Genomic DNA, 16,936 nt, shown 5'->3' on the forward strand with positions numbered 1-16,936 from the left:
AAAAAGGGGGAGGGAGGGAAATCTCCTTTGGTATGGCCCGGGGGAACCTTCCACTTCCCCCAGCAACCACTCGCTCTCCGCTTTTGTCGATTTGCACAGTGTCACGTTCACTTCACTCTGCTTCGCTTCCCACCGCTCGCTTCTCTCATGCCCAGCAAAATCTTCACACATTTATCCAAAAGGCTCAGCAGTAAAAGCACCATTAATGCAATGCCCTCCCCTGATCTTTCCACGTGAATCAACCCACCACCAGTTCGCCCCCCCCCCCCCCCCCCCCCCCCCCTCGTATCTATCACCATCATCGCCATGAACGAACCTCTTTAAGCTCTCACCGGTTGTCCTCTCTGCCACAAGAAGTTCCAGCGCCACACCCTTTGTCTTGTGAGGGGCGAACATGGGGAATTGGAAGCTCGGGGGTTGTTCTGCTCTGGTGCTCTGTTTCTTGCTCTGCTTCTCTGCAGCGGCCGCCGTCAATGGAGACTACGAGGTCTTGCTGCGGGTCAAGGACTCGCAACTTGACGACCCAGATGGAATACTCAGCGACTGGGTCGCCAACTCCGAGCGGAGCGCCTGCAACTGGATCGGCATTTCCTGCGACCCCAAAAACGGCACCGTCGTCTCCATCGACCTATCGGGGTTCAACCTCGCCGGCGGGTTCCCTTCCGACTTCTGTCGGATCCGTACCCTCCAGAACCTCTCCCTGGGGGACAATTTTTTCGGTGGGACCCTCACCTCACCGTCTTTCGCCCTCTGCTCCCGACTTTCCCTGCTCAACCTATCCAGCAACACCTTCGTTGGCAGCCTGCCGGACTTCTCGTCGGGGTTCACCGCCCTCGAGGTCCTCAACCTGTCTTTCAACAATTTCTCCGGCGAGATCCCGCCGAGCTTCGGCCGGCTGCCGTCGCTCAAGGTTCTGGCGCTGGTCGCCAACCTGCTTAACGGCTCCATCCCTTCCTTCCTTTGCAACCTGACTGAGTTGACCCGATTGGAACTCACTTGGAACCCGTTCCAGCAAGCTTCGCTGCCTGAAGATATCGGGAACCTCACGAAGCTCGAGAACCTGTGGATCATGGAATCGTACCTGATCGGAGAAATCCCTGTCTCTATAGGAAATCTCACCTCTCTTACCAACATGGATTTATCCAATAATGCATTGACGGGCAGAATTCCAGATACGATCGCGAACATGAGAAGCTTACAGCATATTGAACTCTTTAACAATCTTTTATCCGGTGAGTTACCGGTGGGAATATCAAAGCTGAGTGCTCTTGTCGAATTGGATGTCTCTCAGAACAATCTCACCGGAAACCTGCCGGAGAAGATTGCTGCAATGCCGCTTACTTCACTTAATCTCAACGACAACTTCTTTAGCGGCGAAGTTCCTGTGGTGTTAGCTGCAAACCGGAACTTGCGCCAGCTGAAGCTCTTCAATAACAGCTTTACGGGGAGCTTACCGAGTGAGCTGGGGAAGAACTCGGAGTTGGAAGATTTTGATGTTTCGACCAATGGCTTCACTGGCCAGCTGCCTCAGTACCTCTGCCACCGAAACAAGCTCCAGCGTATCGTGGTGTTCACTAACCTATTCAATGGAACCATACCGGGTTCATATGGCGATTGTGATACGTTGAATTACATTCGGATCGAAAACAACCAGTTCTCAGGCGAAGTTCCAAGCGGTTTCTGGTCTCTCAGCGGACTGAGCCACCTTCATTTGCAGAATAACCAATTTGAAGGCACGGTTCCTCCTTCGATCTCCTCTGCTGAGAGCATGACCTCGCTCTTGATCGCCGGCAACAGATTCTCAGGCAACATTCCTTCTGAGATCTGCCAACTTCACGAGCTAACTGTCATCAACTTGAGCAAGAATAAATTCACCGGCGATGTGCCAAGCTGCATTACGGGCTTGAAGAAGCTGCAGAAGCTTGAAATGCAAGAGAATCAGCTCACTGGGGAGATCCCTGCTTCCGTCAAATCATGGACCGACTTGACCGAACTGAATCTATCGAACAACCATCTTTATGGAACAATTCCACCAGAGCTCGGTGATCTGCCTGTGTTGACATACCTGGACCTTTCCAGGAACTTGCTCTCCGGCGAGATTCCGATGGAGTTGACCAAGCTGACACTTAACCAGTTCAACGTATCGGACAACAGACTGGACGGTGAGGTCCCATCGGGATTCAATCATGGGTTGCTCATCTCAAGCTTGATGGGAAACCCAGGTTTATGCAGCCCGAATTTGAAACCGCTGCCGAGATGCTCCAAACCCGGGAAGGCTAAGCTGTACATTGTGGTGGCTCTTGCAATCTGCGCTTTGGTGCTCTTGGTTTCGCTCATTTGGTTCCTCAGGACTAAACTGCACGTATGCAGAGGAAAGCGCAAGAAACTGTGGAAGATAACCACGTTCCAGCGAGTCGGGCTCAGCCACAGTGATCTGTTTGATCACCTGACGGAGGCCAATTTGATCGGTTCAGGCGGTTCAGGGAGGGTCTACCGGGTTAGGCTGAAGTCAGGTCAGATGGTGGCTGCAAAGAAGCTTTGGGGCAGGACCCATAGCCCAGAGGCAGAGTCCGTGTTCAGGTCCGAGGTCGAGACGCTGAGCCGGGTCAGGCATGGCAACATTGTCAAGCTGATGTTCAGCTGCATCGGTGAGGAATGCCGGGTCCTAGTGTACGAATACATGGAGAACGGGAGCCTGGGGGACCTCCTGCACGGGGAGAAGGGTGGTGAGCTCCTCGACTGGCCCCAAAGATTCGCCATCGCGCTCGGGGCAGCCCAGGGGCTGGCCTACCTGCACCATGACTGTGTGCCGCCCATTGTGCACCGGGACGTGAAGAGCAATAACATATTGCTCGATGTGGAGCTCCGACCGCATGTAGCGGACTTCGGACTAGCCAAGACACTGCAGCAGGTGGCGGCGGATGCGGCCACCGAAGGCCAAGATGTGATGTCCAAGGTGGCCGGGTCATATGGCTACATCGCTCCGGGTAAGTTCCGAAACGGAAATTTCTTTACAGTTTACGCGAATCTTGTATTCACTTATTAATCGTAAAAATTAAGATAAATATCTTCAATAAATGGCTAGGAATTACACTTGGCAAATAATGAATGTGGGTTCGTAACTATAATTCGGATCATTCATTAAACCTTCCACCATACTCACTAAATAATAAAACTATCATCGATAAGTGAAACTGTAATTGATTATATTCACCGCGTTACGGGTCCCTTGTGACCACTCGAATAACATTATCCTGGCTTGGGAGATTTTGGTAGCCTGTCCTTCTCTATCAATTTCCTGTCTGTTTACTGCTGAGTTTTGTTTTGTCTATTTTGTTCGGTCGTTTTGATTCTTCCTAAGATATATTTCATAAGGTGACAATGCACGGAGACTTCCCAGAAGTCTCTGCCCTATCTAGAGAGGTTGAGTCAGTGTCTGTCCTGTCGTGGGCCCTGAAGAGGATAATCTTGCGCCAAGATTTCACTTACTTACCAAACCAATCATATATTGAAGATAAAACTCGTGCATATTTACTTACTTACCAAACTAATTATACTGAAAAAGATATGCGAAAATTTATAGCTAACTTTGTAGAAAAAATTAAATTTAAGAAATGCGAGTTTTATTGAATTTTTGTGCTGTGATTGACATTAATTACCTTTCCAATGTATTTATAATTATTTGTATTTTTTATTTCTTTTTATAGATATCATGTCGATAAAGTTTTTTCAATTATAAAGGAGGCCTAAGATCTAGTACAATAAAAGAGAAATCATAAATAATTAATAAATGGGTACAGATAGTTTCACTAAATATCGAACTTATGACTTTTAGATTAACCGACAAGAGTATACGCTATACTACACTGCATCCTTTTGAATCCGACAAGGTCTTTGTTTGTCACTATTGAAAATGTTATCTTTATTTCCAAAGCTTACATAGTGCTGTGTGAACCAAATTTTTTTATTAGTGCCTCTCTTACCTGGCTGGTATGATGATGGGACCATTTGCTTTTCAATTTACAAAGACTTTGAGCAGCCGATGTTGACTCAATAATGGACACTAAAATAGAACAAATTGCACTGTGCTTCTCCTAGTAGTGATCAGTACTGAGGTCATCCCTTGGGTCATCAATAATATAGTCATGGAAATTTCTATGAAACAACCTGCTGATAGTACAGTGCAATTTGTTATGTTGTTTCTATGAAACAAGTCCATATAGAGTTTAGTCTAAAAGGTTGAGAGCAGATTATAGCAACTGAAAAGATTTATGCAATTGTATCTATACTTATTCGATGTGCTTTAGTCACATGCTTTTTTCTTTGCAATGATTTAGGACGATATGTTGTATTTTCCTGTCCTTGTAATCTTTTTCTTGAATATTTTCCTTGTACTTGTTTTTTTATATCAGTAGACAATCATTGATTGCTGACAAAAAAAAAAACTTGCTGATAGTATGGACTTTGGCCTGTATTATGATACTTTTTAGTGTAAATGATCATGTTTGATTGTCGGCGTCGTGGGATCTTTCAGACAGCTGAATATCACTTAGATCTTGTACTTGTAACAGTTGGAAGTGCTTGATTGTGAATGAATACTATTGAATGTTGCCTTTAAAGTACTACACTCAAATCGTTTCACTAAAAGCGAAGAATTTGTTTTTTTTATTTGCAGAGTATGCGTACACATTGAAGGTAAACGAGAAGAGCGATGTGTACAGCTTCGGCGTGGTGCTGCTGGAGCTGATAACAGGCAAGTGGCCTAACGACCCTTCGTTCGGTGAGAACAAGGACATTGTGAAGTGGGTTACGGAGACTGCCCTTTCTTCCCCCCAAGGTGGAGACGACGAGGCTGCAGGGAATAATTACTTCTGGGACATGGACCAGCTTTTGGACCCGAGAATGGACCCCTCAGCAGATGACCTCGAAGAGATTGAGAAGGTCCTCGATGTAGCTCTATCTTGCACCTCGGCATCTCCCACCAATAGGCCATCCATGAGACGGGTGGTCGAGTTGCTCAAGGTGCGGAAACCCACCAGCTCGAAATGAAATGTCGATATGCGCAGAAGTTTGGGATGTAATGGATTAGCCGAAATAGTTAGTATGACATTTTGGGCGACCCGCCTTGGTGTATATTGTTGTGGCTTTTGGCTTGGTGATGGTTCAGCTTGATTATGATAGTTAGTCGGCTAGGTTTTGTCCATGTGATCAGCCCAGAAAGAAAATCTATGAAGAAGTGATGTTTTTCGGGCATTTAGATTTTTATGTAGCGAAAGTTAAGGTGCTGTTTGGTTGGAGGAACCTTTCAAATTCTCTGTTCTTCAAAAAGTATTGAAAGCCCTGAAAGTAAACGTGTCTTTATGATTATGTCTTTTCCGTGTGCAATTCAACGAAATCATTTTCACTACATGGCCTTGTTAGCATGAAGATATAGAAAGTGAATTCTATGGATTTGCATGACAGACTTGCATATATATGATGATTCGACCGACTTCATAAACAAGAGCATCGTTCTATGAGTGAGCCGCTTGTGGTTTAACCTGATAATCAAGAGGTTCAATATGTGATACTCATGATGGGACTACCCGTGTCCATTTATTATCTATTATGAATTATATTTCGTTATACTATACTTGTATGCATCCTTTATAATTGGAAAAAGAAAAACTTAAAATTATAAACAACACTTTTAAAGTACAGATATAGGTCATATATGGCATGAAGGAATAGAAATAATCTATAAATTGTATTGCCACGTAAAATTCCACATATTTTATATGCGTATATACTGCATTTCCTTCACTTTCTATCTCTTCGTGCCAAACAAGGCCATAGTGGATATGATTTGCGGTATCCATCGTGTCTCCTGAGCACATCAAATTAGTGAAGTGATAAGTCAGACGAAATCGATATACAACTCCATTCACTTAATATTAGGTATGCAAAGCATGGAACAAGCATATATATGAATATTTTATGGTCATCAGTCATCTACTTGCTATTCGATTGGAATAGTGCTCATACAAATGTGACTTTCTTTTCATTAATAAAGTATATAACCAAAAACTTTTGTAGACTGAAATCACATTTCTATTATAATATATAAAAATAAAAAGTATGTCACCTTTTATAAACCCTCAACTTGTGGTTACTTGCCTTCTGGTTTGTTCAGAAATTTAAATTTTTAATAAAAAGATTCATGTATCCATCTATTGCAGAAATAGATTCATGCATCTGTTAATTTAAATTAAATGAATTTTGCAAGTTCTTGTATATTCGGTTCAACGAATTTTAGATGTTCATTTACATTATTCGTATTTAGGGATATAACTAGATATTCTTTTTTGAAAAGTTAAAAATTCTCTAAATAATTTAAAAGTTTTTCTCGAAATATGAAATGCATTTTTAACTTCAGTGTACTATATGTCCTATAAATAGAGTACGGGAAACTTCATTTTCTAGACTATTTTCTTTCTACTGTTATTTCTCTTTACACTTTACCTCAAGATGTTTCTCTCACTATCGACATACTGCATTTTAAATTTAAGTTTAAGTTATAACTATTTCTCTTAAATTTTTTAATTCACATCGGGTGTATAATATACATTTTCTATAACATAAGTTCTTTCTGTAATGTTTTATAATTAACAACAATAATCTCATACGAATCAAATTACTTATTCTTATGATTGCAATTTGATTTTTCTTAATTATATTAGATAATTTTTTTCTTTCATAATAAAAAATAATTAGGCATATTATTTTCCATACCATTTTTTGTATGATTAGATTATTGCAATTAAAATTTTCATTCCTATACTATTTAACTTATTATCTATTTTAAACAAATTTCAAAATTATTTAAAAAACACTATGTAATATGCGAGAGCTCTATTTTTTTAATTCTCATTTAATGTTTAATATATTGTTATTATTTTTATATTTAAAAAATTATAACATTTAAAATTTTATTAAAAATGTAAATAAACATTATAAATTTTAAAGTAAAACGTTAAATCAATTCACAAATGTATTAAAAGTTTTCTAAAAAGTAATTAAAAATTAAATAAATTAAATAATTTCTAAAACCCACGCGGCACGCAGGCGTAATCCTAGTTTTTCTATAACAAAGCTGTTGGTAGTATACACATTGTGCGGGCATTAATATGTAAATGTAACTAATTTCTCAAAACAACTTAAAATACAAAATTACCTAAAGACTGATTAGATAACTTAACATAAGGTTTATTACTAAAATTGTTTTGAAATTAAATAATATGCATGATTATATGATATATACTTTCACTAAAGCTTCATGAAATATTTCAAGACAATGATTGTTGTTAATTTTAGCAGTCATAAACGTGATTGATTTCCTATTTTTGCTTATTCCCTACTTTAAGCATTAGTTTTGATTTTAACAGTTTTAGAGTATGGTTTCCCATGTCCCGAACAATTTAATTTTTTTTTGCTGTAATCAATACTTTTAGTTTTTAGAAATTATATTTCTTCATTTGTATATCAGTAATAACATTTCCAAATCAAGCCCAAGTCTTAAGCTTTTATACAGTATATATAACTCACAAGTCCATATTAAGCAACACGATTCGCACTCCAACTGGAATTTTGAAATGCCCTTAATAACCAACGAATGCCAAGTGCTTTTCCTTGTGTGGATCCTATTTCAATGGGAACTTGATGAGTCGATCCGCCTTCACATCTTGCTTTCATATGTATAAAATTATCGGAAAATCCTAATGTAATAAGAAATGTAAAGTACGTAAAAAAAGGCGCAAAAATGATGCGAGAGTTTTTCAGTGAGTAGGATTGGTTATCCGAATATGTTTGTAGACGTATAGCTCCATAAATTCTATGGAAGATTCTAATAATAAATAAAATGAATCAAGACATGCATGGTAAGTGAATTATATACCTAAATACAGTCTTAATGATCGGTAGGTTTTGGCACTATATAAGAGGATCATTAACCAAGTCTCTCTTCATTCACCTCTTATCACAAAATATGTGTTTTATATAATTTATGAATATATATTATACACTCATGTAAAATTACATTATATAACTATTGTTTTGGCTGAATCTGGAAGATTCTCATCTATGAGCACATTCGAGATAATACGTTAATTTATTTGATACATGTGATATATTTTGTAGATTTTATAAAAAAAAATGGAACATTGGTTGCAGGGTTGACATAAAATTTAGAAGACCGAAAAAGAAGGGCCCGACAGCAGCAGAGGTGGTCGCTGAAGAGGAGGTACGTAGCAGCCCGTTCATGTTCAGGTGCTTGTGGAGCTCATCCGTCAGCTTGTTCATCGCGGCCATGCTCGTGATCAGCTCCTTGGGGACTTTGCTCATTGATCGGAGTGTTCCACGGGGTTTGCTCTCTCTCTCCATCCATTTTTAAGGAGCTTTTCTAATTCCCCACACCTTTGTTTATCTTCCCTCGGCCTCTCAATGTACCTCCCTCTGGGCCTCTCAGAGTCGAGCCTTTTGATTCAAGAAAAGCTGCCTCGTGCTGCCAAAATTGCAATTCTTGCCTCAAGCCATGAAATCTGAGATAATCCCTCCAAAGGTCAGGCACATAGTGTACTGCACTCGATGAAGCAATACATGGTACAGATGTCATATTCCTTCCTTGACCGCGCAACTTGCCTCGGTGGACTCCTTGGCTTAGTCGACCTCAATGAAACCTTCCTAGGTGTCCGGGTAGCAAAAGAGCTTTCACTAGTGAGAAGGGACGTTATTTTTATCAAATGTTTTGTAGCAGTGATTTCATAAGAGAATTTAGCCTTTCAGAGTAACAAAAAAGGGCCTATATTCTCTGTTACGTAATTGAAACAAAATTTAAAAATAATATTCTTTTCCATTAGTAAAAATAATATTCTTTTCCAAGAGGTTGCCCATTCAAGGAAGGAATGTGACACCTCTTCCATGTATTGCTTCATCGAGAGCATGATCGTACCCGGGCTCCAGAGAATTAGATCCCACGTTCTGTGCTAACTAGTGATGGGGTTGTCTCATACATTTCAAAGCCAGCTGAGGCAGGAATCGTATTTCTGAGAGCAAGAGGCTGGTGCGTACATCGAGGTATTAAAGAGGCTGAAGGGAGAAACACGAAGAGGTAGGGAGTTATGGAAGCTCCTGGTGATGGACGGGGACACGGAGCAGACATGGTGAAACACTCTGATGAATGAGCAGAGTCCCCAAGGAGCTGATCGTGAACAAAGTAGCGATGGAGTAGCTGATGAATGAGCTCGACCAGCACCTTGTCGAACAGGCTGCTGCCTCTTCTTCCATGATGATCTCTGCTGCTGCTGGGACTTCCCGTGCAGGCTTCTATGACAATCCTGCGACCAACGTTCATCTCAGTCGGGAAGGCGATGGTTCTACTTCTGAACATTTGGATCCATCTTCGCTGCAGAATTAGGATACCATGTGTTGGACTTACTTTGATTTAGTGACCTTTCTTTTTCCTCACGACCATGTGTTGGATACCATGTATTTGCAGTTTCACGACCCCAAATGCTTCATTCAGATATATATTTCTCACACTCATCTAAGGCCAAGCCCTAAAAATTATTTGGGCCGAAATTAGACCCAACTACTGGTAAAAACTCGAGGTTGAATATTCAGCTTTCTTAAACTTTGATTATGCTACATACAAGTATGAATTGTTTTAATTTCGGTTGTAATTTTCTCCGGCTCGCAACTCAAATGAATAGAAGATGTCCAACTGAAATTAACATTTTGCTAAATAAAGCAGACCCGAAAAGGTAAATAATATATGTCAGACTTGCATATATATGATGATTCGACCGACTTCATAAACAAGAGTATCGTTCTATGAGTGAGCCGCTTGTGGTTTAACCTGATAACCAAGAAGTTCAATATGTGATACTCGTGATGGGACTACTCGTATTCATTTATTAGCTATTGTGAATTCTATTTCATTATACTATACTATACTAGTTTACCCCCATTATAACTGGAAGAAAAAAACTTAAAATTATCAACAACACATATAAAGTACATATATAGGTCATATATGGCATGAAGGAATAGAAATAATCCCTAAAATGTATCGCCACGCGAAATTCCACATATTTTATATTCATATATACTGCATTCCCTACACTTTCTATCTCTTCGTGCCAAACAAGGCCATAGTGGATATGATTTGCAGTATCCATGGTCAAATTAGTGATGATATAAGTCAGATGAATCCGATATACAACTTGATTAACTTAATATTGCGTATGCGAAGCATGGAACAACCATATATATGAATATTATATGGTCACCAGTCATCTACTTGCTATTCGACTGGAATTGTGCTCATATAAATGTGATTTTCCTTTCATTAATAAAGTATAAAACCAGAAACTTTTATTGAGTGAAAACAACTTTCTATTATAATATATAAAAATCAATAAGCACGTTGCCTTTTACAAACCCTTAACTTGTGGTTACTTGCCTCTTAATTTGTTAAGAAAAAAATTAAATTTTTAAAAAAAATTCATGTACCTATTTATTGCAGAAATAGATTCATGTATCTATTAATTTAAATTAAATGAAATTTGCAAGTTCCTGTATGTTCGGTTCAATGAATTTTTTATATTCATTTACATTATTCGTATTTAGGGATATAATTGGACATTCTTTTTTGAAAATTTTAAATTCTCTCAATAATTTCAAAGTTTTTTTCTCGAAATATGAAATGCATTTTTAACTTCAATGTACTATATGTCCAATAAATAGAGTACGAGAAACTTCATTTTCTAGACTATTTTCTTGCTACTGTTATTTCTCTTTACACAATACCTCGAGATGTTTCTCTCACGATCGATATGCTCGTATGTATTTAAATTTAAGTTTAAATTATAACTATTTCTCTTATATTTTTTAATTCACGTCGTGTGTATAATATACATTTTCTATAACATAAGTTCTTTTTGTAATGTTTTATAATTAACAATAATAATCTCATACGAATCAAATTACTTATTCTTATAATTGCAATTTGATTTTTTTAATTATATTAGACAATTTCTTCTTTCATAATAAAACAATATTATGGATATTATTTCCCATACCATTTTTTGTATGATTAGATTATAGCAATTAAAATTTTCATTCCTATAATATTTAACTTACTACCTATTTTAAACAAATGTAAAAATTACTATTTAATACGTGGGAGCACTATTTTTATAATTCTCATTTAATGCTTTATTATTTCTTATTTTTTATATTTAAAATAATTATTACATTTAATATTTTATTAAAAACTGTAAATAAACATTATAAATTTTAAAGTGAAATGTTAAATCAATTCACAAATGTATTAAAAGTTCTCTAAAAAGCAATTGACAATTAAATAAATTAAATAATTTCTCATAATCCTTGCTTTTCTATAACAAAGCTGTTGGTAGTATACACCTTGGGCGGGCATTAAGATGTAAATGTAACTAATTTCTCAAAACAACTTAAAATACAAAATTACCTAAAGACTGATTTCATAACTTAATATTAGGTTTATTACTAAAACTATTTTGAAATTAAATAATATGCATCCTTATATGATATATACTTTCAATAAAGCTTCATGAAATATTTCAAAACAATGATTGTTGTTAGTTTCAGCAGTCTTAAATGTGATTGATTTCTCATTTTTGCTTATTCTCTACTTTAAGCATTAGTTTTAATTTCAACAATTTTAGAGTATGCCCCTCCAAGTCCCAATTATTATTTTTTCTGTAGTCAGTACTTTTAGTTTTTTGCAATTATATTTCTGCATTTGTATATCGGTAACGACACTTCCAAATCAAGCCCAAGTCTTAAGCTTTTATACTGTATATATGACTCACAAGTCTATATTAAGTAACACGATTCCCACTCCAACTAGAATTTTGGGATGCCCCAAATAACCAGCTAATGGAAAGTGTTTTTCCTTGCGTGGATCCTATTTAAATTGGAACTTGACGAGTCGATCTGCCTACACATCATGCTTTCATATGTATAAAATTATCGGATAATCCTAATGTAATAAGAAATGTAAAATAGGTACATAAAAAAGGAGGAAAATGATGCGAGAGTTATTCAGTGAGGAGGATTGGTTATCCGATGATGTTTGTAGACGTATAGCTCCATAAATTCTATGGAAGTTTCTTACAATATATAAAATGAATCAAGACGTGCATGGTAAGTGAATTATACACCTAAATACAGTCTTAATGATCGATAGGTTTTAATGCTATATAAGAGGATCATTAACCAATTCTCTCTTCATACACATCTTTTCACAAATATGAGTTTTATATAATTTATGAATATATGTTATACGCTGATGTAAGATTACATTATATAACTATTGTTTTGGCTGAATCTGGAAGATTCTCATCTATGAGCACATTCGAGAGAACATGCTAATTTATCTGATGCATGTGATATATTTTGTAGATTTTATAAAAAATGGAACATTGGTTGCAGGATTGACATAAAACTTAGAAACCCGAAAGAGAAGAGCCCGAAAGCAGCAGAGGTGGTCGCTGAAGAGGAGGTACGTAGCAGCCCGTTCATGTTCAGCAAAGTGCTTGGGGAGCTCATCCGTCAGCTTCTTCATCGAGGCCATGCTCGTGATCAGCTCCCTGGGGACTTTGCTCATTGATCGGAGTGTTCCACCGGGTTTGCTCTCTCTCTCCATCCCCTTTTAAGGAGCTTTTCTAATTCCGCACGCCTTTGTTTATCTTCCTTCGGCCTCTCAATGTACTTCCCTCTGGGCCTCTCGGAGTCGAGATTCTGATCTGAGAAAAGCTGCCTCGTACTGCTGAAATTGCGATTCTTGCCTCATGCCGTGAAATCTGAGACAATTCCCTCCAAAGGTTAGGCACATTCTTGGGAGCACGAGCACCAACTTGCACTCGATGAAGCAATACATGGTACAGACGTCACATTCTTTCCTTGACCGCGCAACTTGCCTTGGTGGAGCTCAGTGAAACCTTCATAGGTGTCAGGGTAGCAAAAGAGCTTTTCACTAGTGAGAAGGGACGTTATTTTTATCAAATTTTTTGTAGCAATGATTTCAAAAGAGAATTTAGCCTTTTAGAGCAACATAAAAAGCCCTACATTCTCTTTTATGTAATTGAAACAAAATTTACAAATATTCTTTCCATTAGTAAAAACTCTTTTGCGACCTTAGCCCCTAGGAAGGTTTTATTGAGGTCGAACAAGCCTAGGGGTCCACCAAGGCAGGTTGCCTATTCAAGGAAGGAATGTGACACCTCTGCCATGTATTGCTCCATCGAGAGCATGATTGTATCCGGGCTCCTGAGAATTAGATCCTACGTTCTGTGCTAACTAGTGATGGGGGTCTCATATATTTCAAAGCCAGCTGAGGCAGGAATCGTATTTCCGGGAGCATGAGGCTGGTGCGTACATCGAGGTATTAAAGAGGCTGAAGGGAGAAACACGAAGAGGTAGGGAGATATGGAAGCACCTGGTGATGGACGGGGAGACGGAGCAGACATGGTGGGGCACTGCTATGAATGAGCAGAGTCCCCAAGAAGCTGGTCGTGAACATAGCTGCGATGGGGATGCTGATCAATGAGCTCGACCAGCACCTTGTCAAACAGGCTGCTGCCTCTTCTTCTATGATAATCTCTGCTGCTGCTGGGACTTCCGGTGCAGGCTTCTATGACAATCCTGCAACCAACGTTCATCTCGGTCGGGAAGGCGATGGTTCCACTTCTGAACATTTGGATCCATCCTCGCTGCAGAATTAGAATACCATGTGTTGGACTTACGTTGATTTACGGATCTTTATTTTTCCTCACGACCATGTGTTGGATGCCATGTACTTGGGAGTTTCACGACCCCAGATGCTTCATTCAGATATATATTTCTCACAGTCATCTAAGGCCAAGCCCTAACCATTTTTTGGGCTGAAATTAGACCCAACTACTAGTAAAAACTCGAGGTTGAATATTCAGCTTTCTTACGATTTGATTATGCTACATACCAGTATGACTTGTTTTAATTTCGGTCGTAATTTTCTCCCGCTCGCAACTCAAATGAATGAGCCGAGATCCAACTGAAATTAACATTTTGCTAAATAAAGCAGACCTGAAATGGTAAATAATGTATGACAGACTTGCATATATATGATGATTTGACCGACTTCATAAACAAGAGCATCGTTCTATGAGTGAGCCGCTTGTGGTTTAACCTGATAACCAAGAGGTTCAATATGTGATACTCATGATGGGACTATCCGTGTCTATTTATTAGCTATTATGAATTATATTTCATTATACTATAACTGTATACCTCCTTTATAATTGGAAAAAGAAAAACTTAAAATTATCAACTGCACATACAAAGTACAGATATAGGTCATATATGGCATGAAGGAATAGAAATAATCTCTAAAATGAATCGCCGCGCGAAATTCCACATATTTTATATGCATATATACTGCATTCCCTTCACTTTCTATCTCTCCGTGCCAAACAAGGCCATAGCGGATATGATTTGCGGTATCCATGGTGCCTCCCGAGCACATCAAATTAGTGAAGATATAAGTCAGATGAATCCGATATACAACTCTATTCACTTAATATTGGGTATGCGAAGCATGGAACAAGCATATATATGAATATTATATGGTCGTTAGTTAGGGGTGGCAATTCATGTCGTGTCGTGTTTATACGTGTCGTGTCTAAACGAATTCATGTCATCGAAATCATAACCCGTACACGACACGATTATTAAACGGGTCAGGTTTTGGAAACCCGTACACGACCTGTTTATATCCATGTCAACCCGTTTAGACACGTTAAAACCTGTTTATCAAAACGTATTATAATAGGTACATGTATACACGACACGATTATAACCATTATCCGAACACGTTAATACGACTTGTTTATCCGATCAATTCGGTTACCCAGTCATATTAACACGACTTATTTATTCGATTAACTCGTTTACTCGAACACGTTAACACGACATGTTTACACATTAACACGGAGATTGAGATGGAGGGGAGGGGGATGTGGACAGGGAAGAGGCGAGAGCCGCATCCGAGGGAGGCAGCGATGGCGAGGATGAGATCGAGCCGTGAGGCGCATTGGCAGGAGCCGGAGCCGGCGAAGCCATGGGCTTCGAAGGGGAGATGGTGGGAGTGGAGTCGGCGGCGAGCTTGGGAGAAGGGGAGGGCGAGATCTTAGGCGGATCTGCAGACAATGCGAGGTGCACAGAGATGAGAGCAATGAGAGCGAAGAAGCCGAACTTCACCATTGATGGATGAGAATAGGGAAATCAAATCGCAGATGAGATCTGAAGGAGGGTAGTAGAGAAGTAGAAGTAGAAGTGGAAGTGCGATTGTGCTGTGTTGTATTGGGTGAAAGAAAGGAAAGTAAATTAGGTTAAAGAAATGAAAGTAAATTAGGTTATGAACTTAAGAACTTAGGGTTATACAAGGATATTTTGGTAATCCAAATACATAAATAGGTTAACGGATTACACGATTATAGTAACACAATTAATATGTCTAAATAAATATGTTTAATCGTATATAATCGGGTTACACGGGTTCAACCCGGTAAGACATGCTTATTAACCGTGTTTAAATGAGTTGGAACCGTTTAGACCGATTATCAAAAACGTCCAACTCAAACCCGTTTAACTCCGTGTCGTATTATTGTGTCGTGCGAAATATTGCCAGCCCTATCGTCAATCATCTACTTGCTATTCGACTAGAATGATGCTCATATAAATGTGATTTTCTTTTCATTAATAAAGTATAAAATCAGAAACTTTTGTAGAGTGAAAACAACTTTCTATTATAATATATAAAAATAAAAAAAAACACGTTGCCTTTTACAAACCCTTAACTCGTGGTTACTTGCCTCTTTGTCTGTTAAGAAAAAATTAAATTTTTAATAAAAAGATTCATGTGCCCATCTATTGCAAAAATAGATTCATGTATCTATTAATTTAAATTAAATGAATTGTGCAAGTTCTTGTATGTTCGGTTCAAAGAATTTTAGATGTTCATTTACATTATTCGTATTTAGGGATATAACTAGATATTCTTTTTTGAAAAGTTAAAAATTCTCTAAATAACTTAATAGTTATTATCTAAATAACTATTTCTCTTATATTTTTTAATTCACATCGTTTTTATACTATACATTTTCTATAACATAAGTTCTTTTTGTAATGTTTTATAATTAACAATAATAATCTCATACGAATCAAATTACTTATTCTTATAATTGTAATTTGATTTTTCTTAATTATATTGATAATTTTTTCTTTCATAATAAAACAATATTATGTATATTATTTTCCATACCATTTTTTTGTATGATAAGATTATAGCAATTAAAATTTTCATTCCTATAATATTTAACTTACTACCTATTTTAAACAAATGTCAAAATTACTATTTAATACGTGGGAGCACTATTTTTATAATTCTCATTTAATGTTTTATTATTTATTATTTTTTATATTTTAAAAATTATAACATTCAATATTATATTAAAAACTGTAATAAACATTATAAATTTTAAAGTGAAACATTAAATCAATTCTCAAATGTATTAAAAGTTCTCTAAAAAGTAATTGACAATTAAATAAATTAAATAATTTTTCATACTCGGCAACGCGTAGGCATAGTCCTTGTTTTTCTATAACAAAGTTGTTGGTAGTATACACCTTGTCCGGGCATTAACATGTAAATGTAACTAATTTCTCAAAACTTAAAATATAAAATTACCTAAAGACTGATTTGATAACTTAATATTAGTTTTAGTACTAAGACTATTTTGAAATTAACTAATATGCATCCTTATATGATATATACTTTCAATAAAGCTTCATGAAATATTTCAAAACAATGCTTGTT

The 16,936-nt window shown here is 37.6% G+C and overlaps 2 protein-coding genes across 2 annotated transcripts; one reads left to right on the top strand and one right to left on the bottom strand.

The window, feature by feature from the left end:
- Window positions 1-31: 31 nt before the first annotated feature.
- LOC116199643 (LRR receptor-like serine/threonine-protein kinase HSL2) lies at window positions 32-5,367 on the top strand. The gene is made up of 2 exons (XM_031530094.1): window positions 32-2,987; window positions 4,676-5,367. The coding sequence occupies exons 1-2, from the start codon at window positions 395-397 to the stop codon at window positions 5,047-5,049; spliced, it is 2,967 nt and encodes a 988-aa protein (XP_031385954.1). The 5' UTR covers window positions 32-394; the 3' UTR covers window positions 5,050-5,367.
- Window positions 5,368-15,042: 9,675 nt separating this feature from the next.
- Window positions 15,043-15,321, bottom strand: LOC116200350 (pectinesterase inhibitor 10-like). The gene has a single exon (XM_031531205.1). It carries the CDS (start codon window positions 15,319-15,321, stop codon window positions 15,043-15,045), a length of 279 nt encoding a protein of 92 aa, XP_031387065.1.
- Window positions 15,322-16,936: the final 1,615 nt, after the last annotated feature.

The sequence above is a fragment of the Punica granatum genome, chromosome 3 (genome assembly GCF_007655135.1).
Source record: "Punica granatum isolate Tunisia-2019 chromosome 3, ASM765513v2, whole genome shotgun sequence".
NCBI classification, from domain to species: domain Eukaryota; kingdom Viridiplantae; phylum Streptophyta; class Magnoliopsida; order Myrtales; family Lythraceae; genus Punica; species Punica granatum.

What these genes read in the sequence shown, in the direction of transcription:
- LOC116199643 (XM_031530094.1), top strand. Translation starts at nt 395, where the DNA reads ATGGGGAATTGGAAGCTCGGGGGTTGTTCTGCTCTGGTGCTCTGTTTC. An exon ending in ATATGGCTACATCGCTCCGG is followed by an intron (nt 2,988 to 4,675) that starts GTAAGTTCCGAA and finishes TTTTATTTGCAG; the next exon opens with AGTATGCGTACACATTGAAG.
- LOC116200350 (XM_031531205.1), bottom strand. Translation starts at nt 15,321, where the DNA reads ATGGTGAAGTTCGGCTTCTTCGCTCTCATTGCTCTCATCTCTGTGCAC.